Genomic DNA, 18,299 nt, shown 5'->3' on the forward strand with positions numbered 1-18,299 from the left:
TATAGCCTCAAAACAGATGGACACCCAAGTTCGGGAAACCCTGTTCTAGATGCATTGCAGAGGATGCTGATGACATACACATGTTCTATGGTGCTGGAAACTCGCCCAGAGTGTAGGCCTGATCTAGTAGGAAATATTATAGCTTTGCATAAGTTGAGACGAAAACCCTTCCTAAAACAAACTCAGTATTTCCCTGCAGATGAATGTTTAAAATTTATTCCATAAATGTATATACTGTGTTGATTGTAAACAACACCCCCCCACCCCACAAGTGGTATACAAAATGGGCGGCTGGCACTGCCAGTATAACTGAAGAACTACCAGGATCCTTTTGCTAATTAGTATGTTTCATTCTCACTTCTAAAGTTATGTTTGTATTTACTACGACAAGTTAGAAACTATCTCAGAATGAAGCAGGTAAGTGGATGTATAAATATGAACAAGAAATTTGGAGGTTGCCAATGTGGTGACCTCTGGATATTGTTGAGAGTCCAACTCCCATCAGCCTCAGACAGTGTGGCCAATAATCATGGGTGATGGGACTTGAGACCAGCAGTATCTGGAGGTCCACAAATTGGCTACTTCTGAAACTGGATGAGTAGAGTGTAAACATTTGTAGACACCCCATCCCCCAAAAAAGGGAACTGAAAATGAACATGCTATAGAAAAGGAGAACAAACAAGTCAAGAAGAAGAAGGTGGGAGACAGGAAGCCACAACAGAGGGCGTCACCATAGTCAAGAGACATTACAGAATTAACACAGTGGTCATAGTTTCCATAGATGGAAGACAAAAACACAAATGGAAAATGGAAGGAAAGAACACAGCTTAGAGACACCGAGAACAAGAGTTGGCAGTTCCTCAGATAAAAGAATGAAAAGACCAAGAGGTATCTCTTATTCTTCAACAATCACACTCCCGTTCCATCTGAGCCAAAGAAAGACATGGAGGATAATAGAAGGATGTCCACAAGCCAGATACACAAATGGGGTGAGATTACATAGCACAGAAGAAACAAGAAAGCAATCAGAAAGAGGTGAAAGATCTGGAACACAGAGTTGTAGATCATCTCCATTAAAGAGGTAACTACTTTGAAAAGAACTTGTAAGAGAAGTTGAATAAGAAAGGCTGAAAAAAGTAAAGAACCAGGAACCAAACCTTGAGTGGATCAGAGCCACTCTTTCTTTTTATGTGCACTGATTTTTGCATATCAAGGTGCAATTATTTGTTACTAAGGGATTCCCCCCGTGTGATCTCCCCACTTACAGTACATACCGGTAAACCTGGTTCTCCAACTCCAGGTGGCCCAACAGGGCCTGGTCTTCCTGTTAAACCAATGTCACCCTTCAGAAAAAGATATGTTATTTTTGGATTTGAACAAAATTATGGACACTGAAATGAAGCAGCATTCTTTGATTTAATACAGTGATATTAAGAAGACTAGAGGGAAGTAAAACAAATCTGATACCTGTAATAATAACTTCATTTGCCCCTCTGTCTCTCTATATATGTCAAATTTTATTACCAATAAACTACTAAGAGTTACACCATTCTGTGCGTTCCCTCCCCCCCTTTTAATGGTATGAATGTATTTGAACTGCATCCAGAATACCTTTCAGGTATTACAAAGACATCATTTATCCTTGTTTTAAGTTGTTTTTGGTTGTTTTTTTAATCCAGCCATATATTATTTCAGCAGCTGTCCTTCTGCACAGTAGGCTATATGATTGGCATTTTTACCTTGGGGCCAGGCAACCCTACTCCCGTTTCTCCAGTCAGTCCAGCAGGGCCAGGCAGGCCTCTTTCACCCTTTAGAAAATTGCAAAACAAAAGAACTGATTTCAACTTTTTGATAGGGTTTCAGAGAGAAGAAAACCTGCTCCTCCCTCCCTCCTGCCCTTAAATTAAGGTACAATAAGCCCACAACTTATGTGGGGGTTAAGTTCCAAAGCCAAATTCTGTATGGTCAATTGGGGTTCAGTCTTAAATGGCCAAAGCCATTTTTCCTGGAACCTCAACCCCCTTTTAATTTTTTGCCACACGTGTAAAGCTGAATGTGCGCAAGTTAAATGCTCGTAAGTTGCGGGGGAATTGCTTTCGCAATATGTATCATAATGCTTCTGCCATGATAAAACTAGCAGATTGCTTAGAGTGGGAATAATAAATGAAACAAGACTGGGAAACACATCCAAACATAGAAGGAATTAGCAGAAGTAGAAAAGATGAGTGGGTTTTCCTTGTTGTGCTCCTGCATTGAACATTGGTTTGCACCGCCCTGTTTTGCCCTGCTTGTGAATTCCAATTTAACAAGGATAATTTCTAAAATCAATTCTGGAATCAGAGCGTGCCCACTATGTTGCAGCTTTCAGTTCCTTTCCATCTTTTGCCCCTTGAACAATGTCATGGCCCCGCTGATACACTGCCAGAAAAAGAAAAAGAAAAGCAGTCTTGATGTGACTGAGCATATGATTGCACCAATATTTTTTTTAGTGTGCTATTTCATCAATGCACAGCAGTGCTTTTTGGGGTAGAACCGCTAATATTCCGCGGTGGGAGGTGTTACAGCTGGGCATCCGGGCCCTTGTGGTGATCCAGCTCGGGGGCAGGCGATTGATGCCCCCCTCATGCCAACCCTGGCCACGTCAGAATATGACACTAAAATTTAATTGGGGATGAAAGTAATAGATGCAAAATTGGAAATTGCCCACATGGAAACTGACCCAACCACATGTGCCCAACTTGAAGCGGATTTTACAATCAACCCCCCTCTCCATGCTATTCTCAAGAAAAGCACTTTTGAAAGAGTCTAATGTGACCTTCTGGGTTGCTACATGCATGGTAACCAGCATGAAAGCCAAACGCAAGCTGAATTGCTATGAGGACTGTTTTCCTCACGGAATACAGAACAGCATGGTAACAAAAAATAATCTCAAAGTGGAAGAAAGCAGTTGTGTGTGGATCTATTTCTTACTAATTAATACTCATGTTCTGTCCCATTGTTGGAGAGATGGCCTGGAGAAAAAATAGCTTTCTCTTGCTTTTGAGAAGAAATTCAAGTGTCATAAAAAGCCTCAACAAGGTGTTATTTATGAGCTGTACTTTAATGGTTCCCTGCGGCTTAAAGCCATACAAAGCTCTGAATGGGCTGAAGTCCCTTGAAGGGGATTTTTTTGTGATGTGGAATGTCATATGACATCTCGCTGTTGAATGACAACGGAGTTGATTCTTGCTTCTTAGATGTTCCATTTGGTGGTTTTGCAGACACGGCCGGAAAAGTCAGTTTCAGCACAGCTAAGATGGATAGAATTCATAGCAGAGGAAATATCTGAATAGTAACAACATTTTCCTCAGGGATGAAGAGCCTGTGGGCCTTTCCAGATGTTACCAGATTACAATTCCCATCATCCTTGATCATTGGCCATGGTGGCTGAGGTTGATGGGAACTGGGAGTCCAACCACACCTGGAAGGCAATGGGTTTCCAAGCCATGGTTTACAGGGGCAGCCAGTGTGGAAACCTCCATAGGTTGTTGGCCAGCGGTTCCCATCATCCCATACCATTTGTCATGATGGCTGGGGCTGAGAGGAGTTGGAGTCCAACAACATCTGCAGGGCACCATGTTTCTTTTTAACAGTTTTTGGTTTTCCAGTTTCATATGGCGCATGAACCGGGCCAACGTGAGTGAAAGCAAAAGTGGGCCCCAAAATTGCAAAGGTAGCAGCAGTCTCTCACAGCGTTTAGAATTAAATTAATGTTAAGAGTCTTGCCTTTGATCCTTGCATTCCTTCAGGTCCTTGGTCTCCAGGCAGTCCTTGGGAACCCTGTTAAACAGGAAGGCATTTTTTATTTATTTTTTAAAAAGACCTTGGCCGAGTGCATCGTTAAATAGGAATATGACTATTTTACTTCAATCCACACAAAACAGTTTATTCAGTGTTCAAATAATTGTGATATTTGCCTATTACATTCACTTACCATCAGTTTATCCTGGTTCGTTTTGCATTGGAAATGATTACACTGCCTTTAGTTTCATGGCCTTCAAAAACCTGTATCATATGCACTTGTTTTTTTCCATTTGAAGCTCTGATCTGTAAGATTCTTTCAGTCTGTTGTGCTTTTAGCTCATAAAACCCATTACTAGCAGACTGGCAACCCACAAGAAAGGTCTTTCAGCCTGCTGGAGAATCCTGACTTGGGCATTGCTACCTTAACCGTATTAGGCTAATGGTTAAAGAAAATGGCTGTGAAAAGGCTTTCCCTTCTCTGTGACACAACGCCCCCCCCCATGTGTGTTCCCCACCCCCTTTGTTAAAGGTATGTGAGGACTACAGAGACTAATTCTCTAAATACAGGAAGAAACAGAAGAAGGTCAGTCATTCATCAGCTTGTTAACCATGGGTTACTGATTTATTTCATTTATTAAGCACATCCCATAAAACATCCTGAAGTGATTTAACTATGAAAACACCAACAATTAAAATATTATTTCGAGTCCAATACAAACACACAGAGAGACAGAAAAATCTCCACTTAAAAGCCTTGTTGGAAAAGGAAGATTTTCAATAGGCGCCTTAAAAACATAATACTAGAGATGGTACTGGTCTGATACGTAACAGGAGATAGTTTCAAAGGGCAGGTGCCACCACACTAAAGGTCTGATTCTTACACTGTACAGAACAGACTTCTTGATGAGAAGTTTCTACAGGAAGTCCTCACCTGCAGAGTGCAGTGATCAGTTGGATATAGATAGCCCACAGTTCCAGGGACACGAAGAGTGATGGGATGGGGAGTTGGCATCAGTGACTGACAGCCAACATATAATTCACAGGAGGGACAATTTAGCTTCAGAAAGATGGCAGCTAGCACAGTCTTGAAGCAAAGCCCTTCCACTCTCTGTTCATTTACCTGAAGACCTCGGAGGCCTCTTGGTCCACCTGGGCCTTCTGGACCCTGAGTGATAAGAGGAGGAATTATACGTGAGCCCATATACAGTGCAAAATATTTCAAATCATACAGTGAATCACCAGCAAGGGAAAAACAAAATGATTCAAATGTGGGAAGGATAATTGAAACATGGGCAGAAAGGCCAACGTCAAACTAGATATTTAAAAATCCAGTTTGTATTATCACGCTCTCTGCAAATATGTACCTAGCATTTCAGGACTATTTTCTCTCCAATAAGTCTCTCTTTCTCCCCGCCCCTACCCATGACACCCAGTGTGGTATAGTGGTTAGAATGTCAGACATGGACCTGGAAGACCAGGGTTCAAATCCCCACTAAGACATGAAGGTCACTGGGTGACCTTGGGCCAGTCCCTGCCTCTCAGCTTAACCTACCTCAAAGGGTTGTTGTGGGGATTAAATGAGGAGAGGGATAACCAAGTACGCTACCTTGAGTTCCTTGGAGGAAAAGGTGGGCTATAAGGGCTAATAATACTTATTATAATGGTATTGTTTACACAAAGGGATGCAGGTGGCACTGTGGGTTAAACCACAGAGCCTAGGACTTGCCGATCGGGGTGAGCTCCTGTTGCTCGGTCCCTGCTCCTGCCAACCCAGCAGTTCGAAAGCACGTCAAAGTGCAAGTAGATAAATAGGTACCGCTCTGGCAGGAAGGTAAATGGCATTTCCGTGCGCTGCTCTGGTTCGCCAGAAGTGGCTTAGTCATGCTGGCCACATGACCCAGAAGCTGTACGCCAGCTTCCTCGGCCAGTAAAGCGAGATAAGCGCCGCAACTCCAGAGTCGGCCACGACTGGATCTAATGGTCAGGGGTCCCTTTACCTTTACCTATATTGTTTACACATTGCTCACACTACTATTGCAGCACTGGGCCTAGAAGTTCTATGAGCGGCACAGTTTCTGATTATACAAGTCCTTACATTGCAATCTGATGTAGTTGACCATCAGCTAGTTACTTACCCTGTCGCCTTTTATTCCTGGTGTTCCACATTCGCCTCTTTCACCCTTAGATTGAGAAAAGCACAATCAATCATTACTTTGAAAAATGTGTAATGTTCTTGGCAGTGCTTTATCCCCCACCCATTCCCATTCTATTTTAGATGCTAAATTCTTTGTCCTCAAATCCAGTACAGTGGTACCTCGCAAGACGAATGCCTCGGAAGACGAAAAACTCGCAAGACGAAAGAGTTTTTCGTTTTTTGAGTTGCTTCACAAGACGAATTTCCCTATGGGCTTGCTTCGCAAGACGAAAACGTCTTGCGAGTTTGTTTCCTTTTCCTTAAAACCGCTTGAAGAGGTGCAGTTGTGACTTGACCGTGCTTCGCAAGACGAAAAGACTCGCAAGATGAAAAGACTCGCGGAACGAATTAATTTCGTCTTGCGAGGTACCACTGTAATCAATATGGCTGTATTGGTCTTTAGCACCTAGTTGATTCAAGAAGGCGAAAAATCCATACCTTTTCTCCTTTGTATCCAGATTTTCCCTGATGGGAAAAAGAAGAAGAGCAGAATGCATATTGATTAAATTGCTACTGACACTAAACAGTAATCACTAATTCTGGTTCCTGCCCCCCCCCGGCTATGTTTTTAGCTGCTCCTATTTTATCTGTAAGCCGCGTTGAATCCCTGTCAAGGGAAAAGGTGGGGTATATATACATATATCAGCAGCAGCAGCAAAATTTACGGCAAGTACTAGGAAAATAAATCTTACTTATTAATCCAGAGTTTTAGAATGGGTAACAGAAATGACAAATTTATTGGCTGGCTTCATCCAGCCTGCTTTGCTTGCATTTGGTGATTAAGGTTTCTTTGCCTTTGGGGTGGGGTGGGGAGGAGAAATCAAACCCCTGAAAAGTTTCAGAAGTTGCTCTGCAAATTTCAGAACGGGTGCTGCTTTCCATCACTAGATCTGTGTGATGAAAAACACTCCAAAAGCAGACCAATGAGCTCTTGTGTGTAGAGTGAGTATTGTCTTGATTTATGCTTCAGATATGAAAATATGTAATAAAGCTGGCTCTGCAAATGCCATTGGGTGCCATTGTGAGTGCCAAAAGCCAGCCATTTCCCATGTCATTCCAGTTCTGGAAATACGGCAAAAATATTGCTGACATGATTTGGAAGCACACGAGCAACCTGAATCACATGATTCAGAGGTTTTATGTGAGATCTTAGGACTTGGGAGTAGCAATGGCTCACATGTTGCTAAGTTATTGTTCAAAGTGAATCTTACATAACCATGAGTAGAATGAGCAGTCTTTTTTTTTTTGCATTTTTTTTGCCCTTTGACATTGCTGCTTTCAAGTTATTTTCTTCACACCCTTCTTTATATTCTCTTGCATTTTAAGAAGGTATACACAAAAAGTAAAAATGAGATCAAAAAGGAGCAGTGATATACCGTATTTTTTGCTCTATAAGACTCACTTTTTCCCTCCTAAAAAGTAAGGGGAAATGTGTGTGCGTCTTATGGAGCGAATGCAGGCTGCGCAGCTATCCCAGAAGCCAGAACAGCAAGAGGGATTGCTGCTTTCACTGCGCAGCGATCCCTCTTGCTGTTCTGGCTTCTGAGATTCAGAATATTTTTTTTTCTTGTTTTCCTCCTCCAAAAACTAGGTGCGTCTTGTGGTCTGGTGCGTCTTATAGAGCGAAAAATACGGTATATGGGGCAGATGTGTTTTTAAATAATGGCATTTCCCTCAAAGTAAATAAATACATAATAGAATACACACACACACACACACACACACACACACACACACACTTTTTACCTCTGTTCCATCTCTTCCTGGAATTCCATTTAAGCCTGGCTCCCCCTAGAAGCATCAGGGTGTTGGGTTATTACTTTGCTTAACATTCTGTAGTCAGTGAAAATGTTGTCCATTTAAGTTACGATTACATTATATATTGCTGAAAACAGATAGGAAAAATGTACCCTGCCGTTCAAACTAGCTCCATCTTCAATGCAAAACATAATTCTTATTCAGAAATGTGGATGTTTTAGAACCGTGGTTCCCAACATGGGACAACCCCCCCCCCACAGGGGGGAATTTGATTTTTAAAGGAGGCAATTCGAGAATGAGTTAATGGCCTTTTAGGCTTCCTCACTTTTTGAATAATAAGAATTATATGTCATGGGGGACGGGGTGCATCAGGATTTTAGAGATGCTTAGGTGGGGCATGGCCAAAAAATATATAATAATGTTGGGAACCACTGATTTAGAATGATTTATACCCCCTCACTTGTAAACTGCTATGTGGCGACTGAGCATGCTTTTATTTCAGCTTGCTCCCATCTTAAATTACTAATGTTAATCAATGAGCATTTCAATTAAATCCAATGTCATGTTACCTTCACGCCCTTTGGACCAGGGGCTCCATCATCACCGGGACGGCCCTTTTTACCCTGGAAGCAGAAAAACAACAGAGGGAAGTTAAATGGAAAGCCTTGTGTTTAAACTTCATCTGTTAATTGCATTTTTAAACATGCAAAGGAAGGGGGGAGACCCCTTGGCTTATATTCTTACTATTAAGAAAATGATTCTATGATTGCAGGAAATAAGTAAAGTTCTAAAGATTTCCCTCTCACACCTGAAGCTTAAAAGCAAGTCATGCTCCAATCAGTGCAAGAGCTACATTGGTCAGAATGCATTTTCCCGGGTCATTCTCAGCTTTTAAACAGCTCATTGGTAGATAATAATGTTTTCATGAACATATGTTTTATATTAGGGTGTTTCCAGGTGCCCTTTTTTTTATTAAGCATTCACCCTGTGCAATTAGATGATGTTATGCTAAAGCAAGTGTTGTTGTTGTTGTTGTTGTTGTTGTTGTTGTTGTTGTTGTTGTTGTTGTTGTTGTTAATTACATTCATATACCACCCTTCATCTGAGGATCACAGGGTGGTTTACAGTATAAAAGCACAAAAATACATAACAAAACCCTACACTTTCCAGTGCATTTTCCCACTACAGTGGTACCTCGGGTTACATACACTTCAGGTTATATATGCTTCAGGTTACAGACTCCGCTAACCCAGAAATAGTACCTCGGGTTAAGAACTTTGCTTCAGGATGAGAACAGAAATCGTGCTCCGGCAGCGCAGCAGCAGCAGCAGGAGGCCCCATTAGCTAAAGTGGTGCTTCAGGTTAAGAACAGTTTCAGGTTAAGAACGGACCTCCGGAACGAATTAAGTCGAGGTACCACTGTACTTGTTGCAAATTAATAAATAAATATATCCAATCTTTTGGGGAAGCAAGTTTGTTGCACAAGACCTCCCAAGCCACTTACAACCACACAACATGAGATTGAACCCCATCCCAAAGAGTCTAAGGGCTGGAAGTGCTCTTAGACTCTTTTGGGGGGGGGCACACCATGATTTGATTCTAAAGGTGCTTCCACATTTGGCATTTAGTGTGAAATTGCCATGCTTTGCTCAGTTGCTTCTTGTAGGGCATCTTCATGGCACCATCATCCAATCATTGCCATGCTATATTTTTCCTGTGCTTCTTCTGTCTTTCGTCAGACCACGAAGCAGTCCCTTCCAGACAGGTGTTTATTGTAAGACTGGCGATTCTCATGCACACAGGGTTTCAGTAACGTTCACACATCATTGGCATCAACATGCCAGCTTATATTCCCCCCCCCATCATATAATGCTGATTTTCCCTTTCCAGCTGCAATCTCTTCATGAAAACCCTTACATTTTCACATTCACACTAAACCATGATTTAGCTTAGCATTACATTATAGCTGTTATGTAGGTAGCCCTCATCTGTACAGCTGAAGGCTCTCCACACAATCAAGGACCCTATCATTTATGAATGAACATCTTATTCTCTCTGGATCACTCAGCTGTTGTCTCTGAATATGTATTTAATGAAATAGATAATACTGGTAATTATTAAAATAATGCCACCAAAAAGATTTATTTTTTAATTTTGCAATGAAAAAATAAGCGGTTTTTGTAAACTACTCTGGGATTGTTTACAATCAAGTAGTGTATAATTTTTTAATAAGATAAATAAAATAAGAAGAAAGTAAATGGGGGGGAAAGATACTTACAGCAGGGCCAGGAAGACCCCTTTCTCCTTTTTCACAGTTACATATAGGAGGCTGGGGACACTTCAAATAGAAATAACCATACAAATTAATCATCAGTTCCCACCTAGGCAGAAAGCTCTACAGCTCTTTTATTTTCCTATAATTTATTTATTTAACCACAAGTAGGAAAGATCTAATCTTGAAAGAGCATCCTATTGCTTTACAGTACTGAAAATGGATGCTGTTTTACGGTACAGTTTTCTAATCAATATTTTCACAGTTTCCCCACAACACAGTCAAAACTTACATTTCTCATTTCATTATTGAATCCATACTTCTTGTTCATGTTTCAGCTTTCTGGCTGGTGCTGAATTTTGTGTTCCCTATTGAAGTGATAAATTTACAAATATCTCCATTTCAGATTTTTCTAGTAGTCCTGGGTGAACTATAGCTGGACGGAATCTCAAATGTCTGTGTGGTGTAGAAGTACTCTAACAACAGTGATTCAGTTCTTTTTCATATACAGCAGAGTTAAACTTTGGTCTTTGCTAACACAAGATGTTGTGACTGCCACCAACCTGGATGGCTTTTTAAAAAAGGGATGAGACAAACCCTTCTTTCAAGACTATCCATGTCTACTAGTCATGAGGACTGTATTATGTCCAGGATCAGAGGCAGCATGGTTTGGAAAGCCAATTTATTGGCACCACAATCAGGACATTATAATTGTGATTGTGTCCAGCTTGTGTGATTTTCATAGGCATCTTGTTATCCACTGTGAGAAGACAATAAAGGTAATAAATAAAGGTAAAGGGACCCCTGACCATTAGGTCCAATCGTGGCTGACTCTGGGGTTGCGGCACTCATCTTGCTTTATTGGCTGAGGGAGCCAGCATACAGCTTCCAGGTCATGTGGCCAGCATGACTAAGCTGCTTCTGGTGAAGCAGAGCAGCGCACGGAAACGCCATTTACCTTCCCGTTGGAGCGGTACCTATTTATCTACTTGCACTTTGACGTGCTTTCAAACTGCTAGGTTGGCAGGAGCAGGGACCAAGCAAAGGGAGCTCACCCCATCGTGGGGATTTGAACTGCAGACCTTCTGATCAGCAAGTCCTAAGCTCTGTGGTTTAACCCATAGCGCCACCCGCGTCCTGAGAAGACAATACTGGACCAAAAAAAACTAAAATGGCCTCTGGCATGTTGGAGGAAGGCTCTTCTTATTTTCTTATGTGATACCCTTGGGAGTTAGCATTAGGTTATAGATATATTCAAACTATTGCTGGAACCGGAAACTACAAGATGCATCAAAGACCAAACAAATTTACATTTTCTTATTTCACTTTTTAGTGCTCATCATTTAGCAAGACTTATTCTTCTTTTTCTATTTGTTTTAATTTACTGAAATGGTAATAATGAACATAGTTTTGGAAAGATAGTTTGTTGTTTCACCACCACTCTTAATTTAAAATGCTGTAGATGTAATCCATCGTACCCAGTTCACAGTTAAGACTTACCCCTTCTTCTGCCAGTTCTTTCTGGGGAGACAAATAAGTGCAAACAAATTAATTATTTTATAAGTAACAAGGCACACTGTGAGAAAAAATGAAAAAAAAAGACTTTGCTGGCTGGGAAGGTGCTGACATAGGGCCAGCATATGCCTATTTCTTGTACACAAACACAACAAATCATAGGAAGAAGCAGAGTAGTATTTCTGGTTGTTCAAGGCATAGATATGTGCTCCCTAGGGATTCAATTAAAACCCACAAATTAGGAATGCAGTGTTAAATATCACTGTATAAAAGCCTATCATCATGTAAGGAATGTGTCCCCAGAGTTCAAGCACTGGGGATGTTTAATCCAAATTGGAGAATTCTATGCTGCAAACCAATTAATTTTGATGGAATTCTTTTATTGTGAATATTGATTATGAATGTTTACATGTAAATGTTTGAGTAACTGGTTTTGCACTTTGTAAACTACAGGAAGCCCGTAACTTATGCGCAGTTAGCTTGTGCACATTGAGTTTTACAGGCATGGCAGGTGATGATAGATAGATAGATAGATAGATAGATAGATAGATAGATGATAGATAGATAGATAGATAGAGAGAGATCTGGGGGAAATGGCTTTGGCAATCCCACCCGCCATTGAACCCATTAAGTTTTGACTAGACACAATATTGGCTTTAGGCACTGTTATGTACTGAAGTTCTCACTCTGGGCCAGCAGGGGGATACTGTAGATAGTTATGCAAATGAAGGATCAAAAGTGACGTTCAGTGATTGGATAGTTTGTATGCAAATGAAGGATCGAAAGTGACATGCACGATCCTTGAAACGTTACCCTTATGTACGTTGTGGGCTTACCATACTTAGAAGCAATGATATTAAATATATAAAACGAATGACTGAATGAATGTCATGATAGAAATATTGCTTCTACCCCCTAAACTAGCCTGCTGCCCCCAGGAGGATGTTTTCTTATGGTCAGTGTCCAATCCAGTCACCTTCCGCATATGAAATGCAAAGGGGTACATACTCCCTTTTGTCACTTTCTTCAGGCAGCAAAATGCCTAGGGCCCAGTCCTAGTCAGCACCCATTAATACTGAATTGACAAACCTTAAAAGTTCAGAATTGATTATGTGGCCTTGTGAATAAAAGTGAAACCAAGTTGTGCAGCAACAACAAAAAATCTAGTTGTGTGTGTGTGTGTTTAATAAACTACCACAGCTGAGATAATGTTGAAGCTATGGCCTTCTTCAGTCATTCTCGTCCACATGGAAAGGAGTTGAGAGGAAAGAAATGTTGTGTGAAGGGTGTGGCCTTCTGCTCATGTCAGTTTTTGGGTACAACTCATTTGTGAAAGGACTGAGACAGATGCTGTCACTCCCTGCTTGAGCTTGAGAAATGCTGCAGTTGAGGTGACACACACAGTTGAGGAGTGGGAGCTGGAAGTGGTGGTTGGCATCCTTCGAGAGATAAAAGGGCAGCATCTAGGGGTCACAGCAGGAAGGAGGGGTATGGGAGAAACAGAGGAGAAACACAGAAGAGAGATTTACGAGTAGGTAGAAGGAAAAGAGACAAACTGCAAAAGAAATTTATGTTGTCTCGGTGAAGGCAATGAGGAGGGAATAGAGGAAGAAGAACAGGCAGAAGTAGACACTGTACAGGAGGTGTCAGGAGAAGAATTATGTAAGGGAAGACAGGCAAGAAAACACTGCATATAAAGCAAAACACAGCAGAGTCCTGTGATGAAAGGCGGGTAACAGAACTCTTTGAGTACGTTCCCCACCAGGGGCCTCTTTGAGAACAAGGACTCCTGGGGCAAAGAGCAGGGATAGAGACGACACCATTATTATAATACTAGAAGTGCAGAGTACACTTATATTCTGTTAAGTATAATATACGCTTTATATAGGCCCCACTGAAATCTTTGTCCCTACCATTTCTTTGAGAATTCTCTCCACAACTCCTTTCTCTTGCAGATTGAAGACAAACCTGGATGCCGGGACACTGGCCAGGAGCCGAAGCTTGGCGGCATTGGCCACCTCCTCGGCCACTCTGGTCATCCCCACTGTGAAGAACACGATGCCTTGGTGTTTAGCATCGGCAGTGGCTGAGAAAATATCTGGGTTTCTGGGGTGGTCCACTCCGTCCGTCAAGAGCACAGCTACTTTCACGCTACCGTGAGTCCCCTCGGTCATGTAGAGCTGCGTGAGGTTGGTGATGGCGTAAGTGGTGTAGGTGCCGTGGCCGATGTAGGTGATGGGGGCGATGCGGGATTTAAAGGCATCTGGGCCCTTCCAATCTCTGAAAGTTTGCTCTATGAGGACAGTGCTGCTGTACTGCAGCAAGGCCGTCCTCCAGCTGAGGGAACGTCCAGAGCTGAGCTGCAGCCCTTTCATCCTGTCCACTATCTCCAAGATAAACTTCTTCTGTTGTTCGTGATTGAAGTTCTTTGCACTCTCTGAACTGTCCAGAAGGAAAGCCATTTCCAGAATGCAGTCTTCATCTAGAAATAACACATCACCAGGTAAATAATTTACATTACAGCCATATTACGGGAGCTATGGTCTGTTACAGTTCTCAAAAGCGTCTACCCTCTCCACAGAGAACTGGGGCTCTGGGGCGGCAGTGGGGTGGGGTGGGGGAGAAGAGCCTCCTAACAACTCTCTCAGCATCCTTCATAAACCACGGTTCCCAGAATTCTTTGTGGGGGGAGGCATGACTGTTTAAAATGGTACTGTAGTAGACCACACTGAGAGCCAGTTTGGTGTAGTGGTTAAGAGCGGTAGACTCGTAATCTGGTGAACCGGGTTCGCGTCTCCGCTCCTCCACATGCAGCTGCTGGGTGACCTTGGGCTAGTCACACTTCTTTGAAGTCTCTCAGCCCCACTCACCTCACAGAGTGTTTGTTGTGGGGGAGGAAGGGAAAGGAGAATGTTAGCCGCTTTGAGACTCCTTCGGGTAGTGATAAAGCGGGATATCAAATCCAAACTCTTCTTTATATATATGGTGTGAACGAGGCCTAGGTTAATCATTTGATAACTGTAGAGAATGTTACTCCCATTAGAGTTGGGCTGAAGTGGCAAGAACAATTTCTCAGAAATTTCTCAGCAGTCCCACCCACCTTGAAATCGACATTTTGCCAATACTTCAGGGGTGAGGTGAAATACAGTTTGGGGAGAAGTGAATCTGAGCAGCTGCCATTTTGTTTTGTATTTTACCCCTGCCCCATCCCAGTAAGTAGCAGCAACACCACTGTTGGGAAGTGGCACATTGGCCATCACATTGGCCACTCCTGCCTACCACTTCACCACGGTCCTTCCTCGCACGTGTGTTCAGACTTTAATACATTTCAAAGCAATCCCATCCAGATAAACTTTGGGATCAGAACCGACCATTTCAAAGAATCTGTTAAAATTCAAAGTAGTCACCTTGGTCACTTGGATTGGGATATTTTTCTACTGCATTTGAGAGGAATGGTTTGGGCTTCTGTTTTCTGATTCCATTTCTTTTTTCTTCGTTGGTGTTCTGTGCCAAAAAGACTTGGTGGTCCAGCAGGAACAAAAGCCACCATAACCTAGAGGACATGGTTTGCTTTGTTGGCCAAAAAGACACAAGAAATTGTGATTGCGAAAGCAAAACAAAGCACACAATACAAAAATGCAAAGCAAACAAAAGCTAGTTTTCTACTTGCAAAATGGAGATCTCCTTGTTACCACCTTAGCGAAAAGGTTTTATGATGATTTTTAATTGTTCTTTGATGGCTTTTTAAAATGTACTGTAATTTAATGTACATTGCTTACAAATGTCAATTATTAAACAGTACAGTGGTACCTCGGGTTACAAACACTTCGTTTTACAGACTCCGCTAACCCGGAAGTAGTACCTTGGGTTAAGTACTTTACTTCAGGATGAGAACAGAAATTGTGTGCTGGCGGCATGGTGGCAGCGGGAGGCCCCATTAGCTAAAGTGGTACCTCAGGTTAATAACAGTTTCAGGTTAAGAACGGATCTCTGGAATGAATTAAGTTCGTAACCAGAGGTACCACTGTATATAAATACCTTAAATAAACAAATAAAAGCACATGATCCATTCATCTAGCATTTCCTAGGAAATGTCACTTGCAATGATACCACTGCATGCAGCAACAGGCTTTGCCATATTTACTATATTAAAAAAATATTATTTGGCAAATTTTTATCTTCTCCTTCCTCCAAGGAGTTCAAGCAACTTATAGTATTTAAGTTATATTTCACTTCCACACACACACCAACAGTCCATAGACTGAAAACATGTGGACAGATTGTTCATTTTAAATTCTATAATACTACAGCATCTAGGTTAGAGGCACCCAATAGTCATAAATAACAACAACAATAATCTAGAAAGTACTTTACAGTAGCTCTTCAAGGTATGCTGATTGATAATGACTTGCTCTAGACCACCTGGAATGCTTTCTGGCAGATCAAGGATTTGAATTCCTACCCCAATGAGTACAATTTTCTAGCCACTATGCCATACTGGGTTATTTCCATAGGTTTTATCCCACTCCGCTGCCAAAAGACAGCAAGCAGTCAAAAGGTCTAGAATGGAGCTGAAGGACAGGTAGGCAGAGCTGTACAGCAATCTTTGCTTGCCTTCCATAGGTTGAGGTGGTGGCACAACTTGAACAACGACAACAAAGAATGTGGCAGATTGTGCATCTACACCCGCAAATTAATTTTTACCCGTATGTTTCTATTTAAGAGGGATGCATTACATATAGATCAGTATGTCTCATTCAAGAGGAATCTGTTGCATATAAACAGCTGCCCAAAGGCCTGGTGTTTGATGCCAAAATCAATGTCAAGTACCTGATTCTATAATAACTCGCATGCTGCAACAATTTCAATTTCACCCCTGGGAGCTGTTTCCAAACATGAAATTGGGATTTAAAAAGGAATAACATTCACACCAGAGATATAAACAAGCCCCGTGCCTCTGTCCTTCAGTTAGTTTTACAGTTTCCTCTGCTGTCACTTTTATGGCTTGCTGGTGGCAAAAACTGCCTTGATAAGAGTTTGTTGGGGAGTTTCAGCCCTCCTTGCAGAGATTTCGATGCCCTATATTCTACACACACAGTCCCAGCATAAACACAGAGAAAGTGCCAGTCACATGGATTTTTTTTTTTTTTGGAGGCGATAAAGATCTCCCGACACATAAATCTGCTTCATGTATCTTTTGTGAATTGGTTTCAAACCGTCTGAGGAATGAGCAATAAAAAGCCTACAGCAATCCAACTCCCTGCTAAAAGGCTGGTGCCTATAAAAGATATCTTAATTCTTGCACAGTTTGTTGCCCTTGCACAACACTGCAGTCGGCTGGGGGCGGGCAGGCAAGAGAGGATTCTTACCTCTGTCTTGTTGGATGCACCAAGTTCTGTGGTGACGAGTGCTGTGTCTGGGAGAAGAGACTTCTGCCTGAGGTTGCTGCCTAGGCTGTTACCGGCTCAGAGCCTTCCACTCTTGAAGTGAATTGCAGAGGGAGCAGGAGGGGGGAGCAGGAGGAGAAGAAGAAGTTTGACAAAGGAAAGGGACCACTCCTCCAATCATCTAGTTCCACCGAAAGCTACAGCCACACTGACTCAAATTCCATCCAGGACACATTTATTCGCACTTGTTTTACTCATCCCCAGGCTAAGTAAACCCATGTGTGGTAGTATGGCGAAGTTTATATCCCACCTACGTACTCACACACCTGGAATCAACAAAGTTGTTTAACTCATTGGGGGCAAATGATTTTCATTTTTTCTTTCAGCTGCGGAGAAGAAACTGTTTCTCTGTGTGTGGTGATGTGGAAACCTCATTTATACAAATGCAATCCTCAAACATGCCTGCACCTAGGTCTCATTATTCTGAGAAATATTTGTTCCATAGTTCAGGTTAATATGAGAGCCATCATAGCTCAATTTTCATGAGACCTGGAAACTGGACTTGAGTCTCGGGGGCAACACCAATTAATGTGGTCTCATGTGTCATCTACAGAACTCATATTTTCTTGATTGTTTTGTTAAAGTAGCTTACTTGCTTAGAACACACACACACACACACACACACACACACACACACTCACTCACTCACTCACTTATAGGCCCTGATGGGTAAACCCAGAATTGCTTCATCTACCTAACAGTACAGCAAATATTTTTAAAATCTTAACATGCACCTGTATCAGGGCTAAAATAAATGTGATGTTATTCACATCTTTAGTCCATGTTTATTATCCCCCAATAATTAGCCAGTGTATCACCCCATTTCCCTTGAAATGTTGTGAGAGGAGTTTCCTGCTTGCATTTCCCCCAGATAGCAAAGTTACTGCAAAAATCACAGTTCAGTAGTCTATCTGGATCTGGGTTCAAGCCTAGGACAACCTTAAAAAAACAGAAAAGAAAAATGGCACAACTGAATCCTTAAAGTTTTCAGAAGAAGTGTGCTTCTTAAAAAATGAGAGATAGAGATAGAGAAATAAGTTCTGTTGCTGGCTGAAGAGACACCAGACAGAACAAAGCAGCAAAGCTTTCCCCAAAAAGAAACATGTTAAACTCGGATACGGATCTGTAAGAAGCAAGAAATCCCCCTATCCAAATTATCATTTGTTACTCATGCTTTGTATGTGTGTGTGTGTGCATATTTATTTAGTAGCAATGTCTTAGCTGCATGGTGTTCTTATTATGAAGTAGTTCTGTTTTGCTTCAGGACAAAATTTTATTTTGCCCAGCTGCTTTCTTGCCTGGGTGGCTTAGCAGATTTCTCGCAAGTTTT

General features: G+C 41.8%; 1 protein-coding gene across 3 annotated transcripts in view; it reads right to left on the minus strand.

The window, feature by feature from the left end:
• The window catches only part of LOC310768508 (uncharacterized protein), a 42,398-nt gene extending 24,907 nt beyond the window's left edge, over positions 1–17,491 (minus strand). For 2 of the 3 annotated variants that reach the window (XM_083626637.1, XM_083626636.1), the window contains exons 1-12: positions 14,930–17,491; positions 13,436–14,004; positions 11,508–11,528; positions 10,014–10,073; positions 8,305–8,358; positions 7,724–7,768; positions 6,416–6,442; positions 5,919–5,963; positions 4,904–4,948; positions 3,766–3,819; positions 1,740–1,808; positions 1,275–1,343 (exon numbers count right to left, since the gene is read on the minus strand). In XM_083626637.1, the coding sequence (XP_083482763.1) occupies positions 1,275–1,343; positions 1,740–1,808; positions 3,766–3,819; positions 4,904–4,948; positions 5,919–5,963; positions 6,416–6,442; positions 7,724–7,768; positions 8,305–8,358; positions 10,014–10,073; positions 11,508–11,528; positions 13,436–14,004; positions 14,930–15,086 (1,215 nt within the window). In that variant the 5' untranslated portion in view covers positions 15,087–17,491. The remainder of the gene's footprint in view (positions 1–1,274; positions 1,344–1,739; positions 1,809–3,765; positions 3,820–4,903; positions 4,949–5,918; positions 5,964–6,415; positions 6,443–7,723; positions 7,769–8,304; positions 8,359–10,013; positions 10,074–11,507; positions 11,529–13,435; positions 14,005–14,929) is intronic. The other variant, XM_083626635.1, reaches the window with a different exon arrangement.
• Positions 17,492–18,299: the final 808 nt, after the last annotated feature.

This window comes from Podarcis filfolensis (genome assembly GCF_964270895.1).
Source record: "Podarcis filfolensis genome assembly, chromosome: 1".
Classification (NCBI taxonomy): Eukaryota; Metazoa; Chordata; class Lepidosauria; order Squamata; family Lacertidae; genus Podarcis; species Podarcis filfolensis.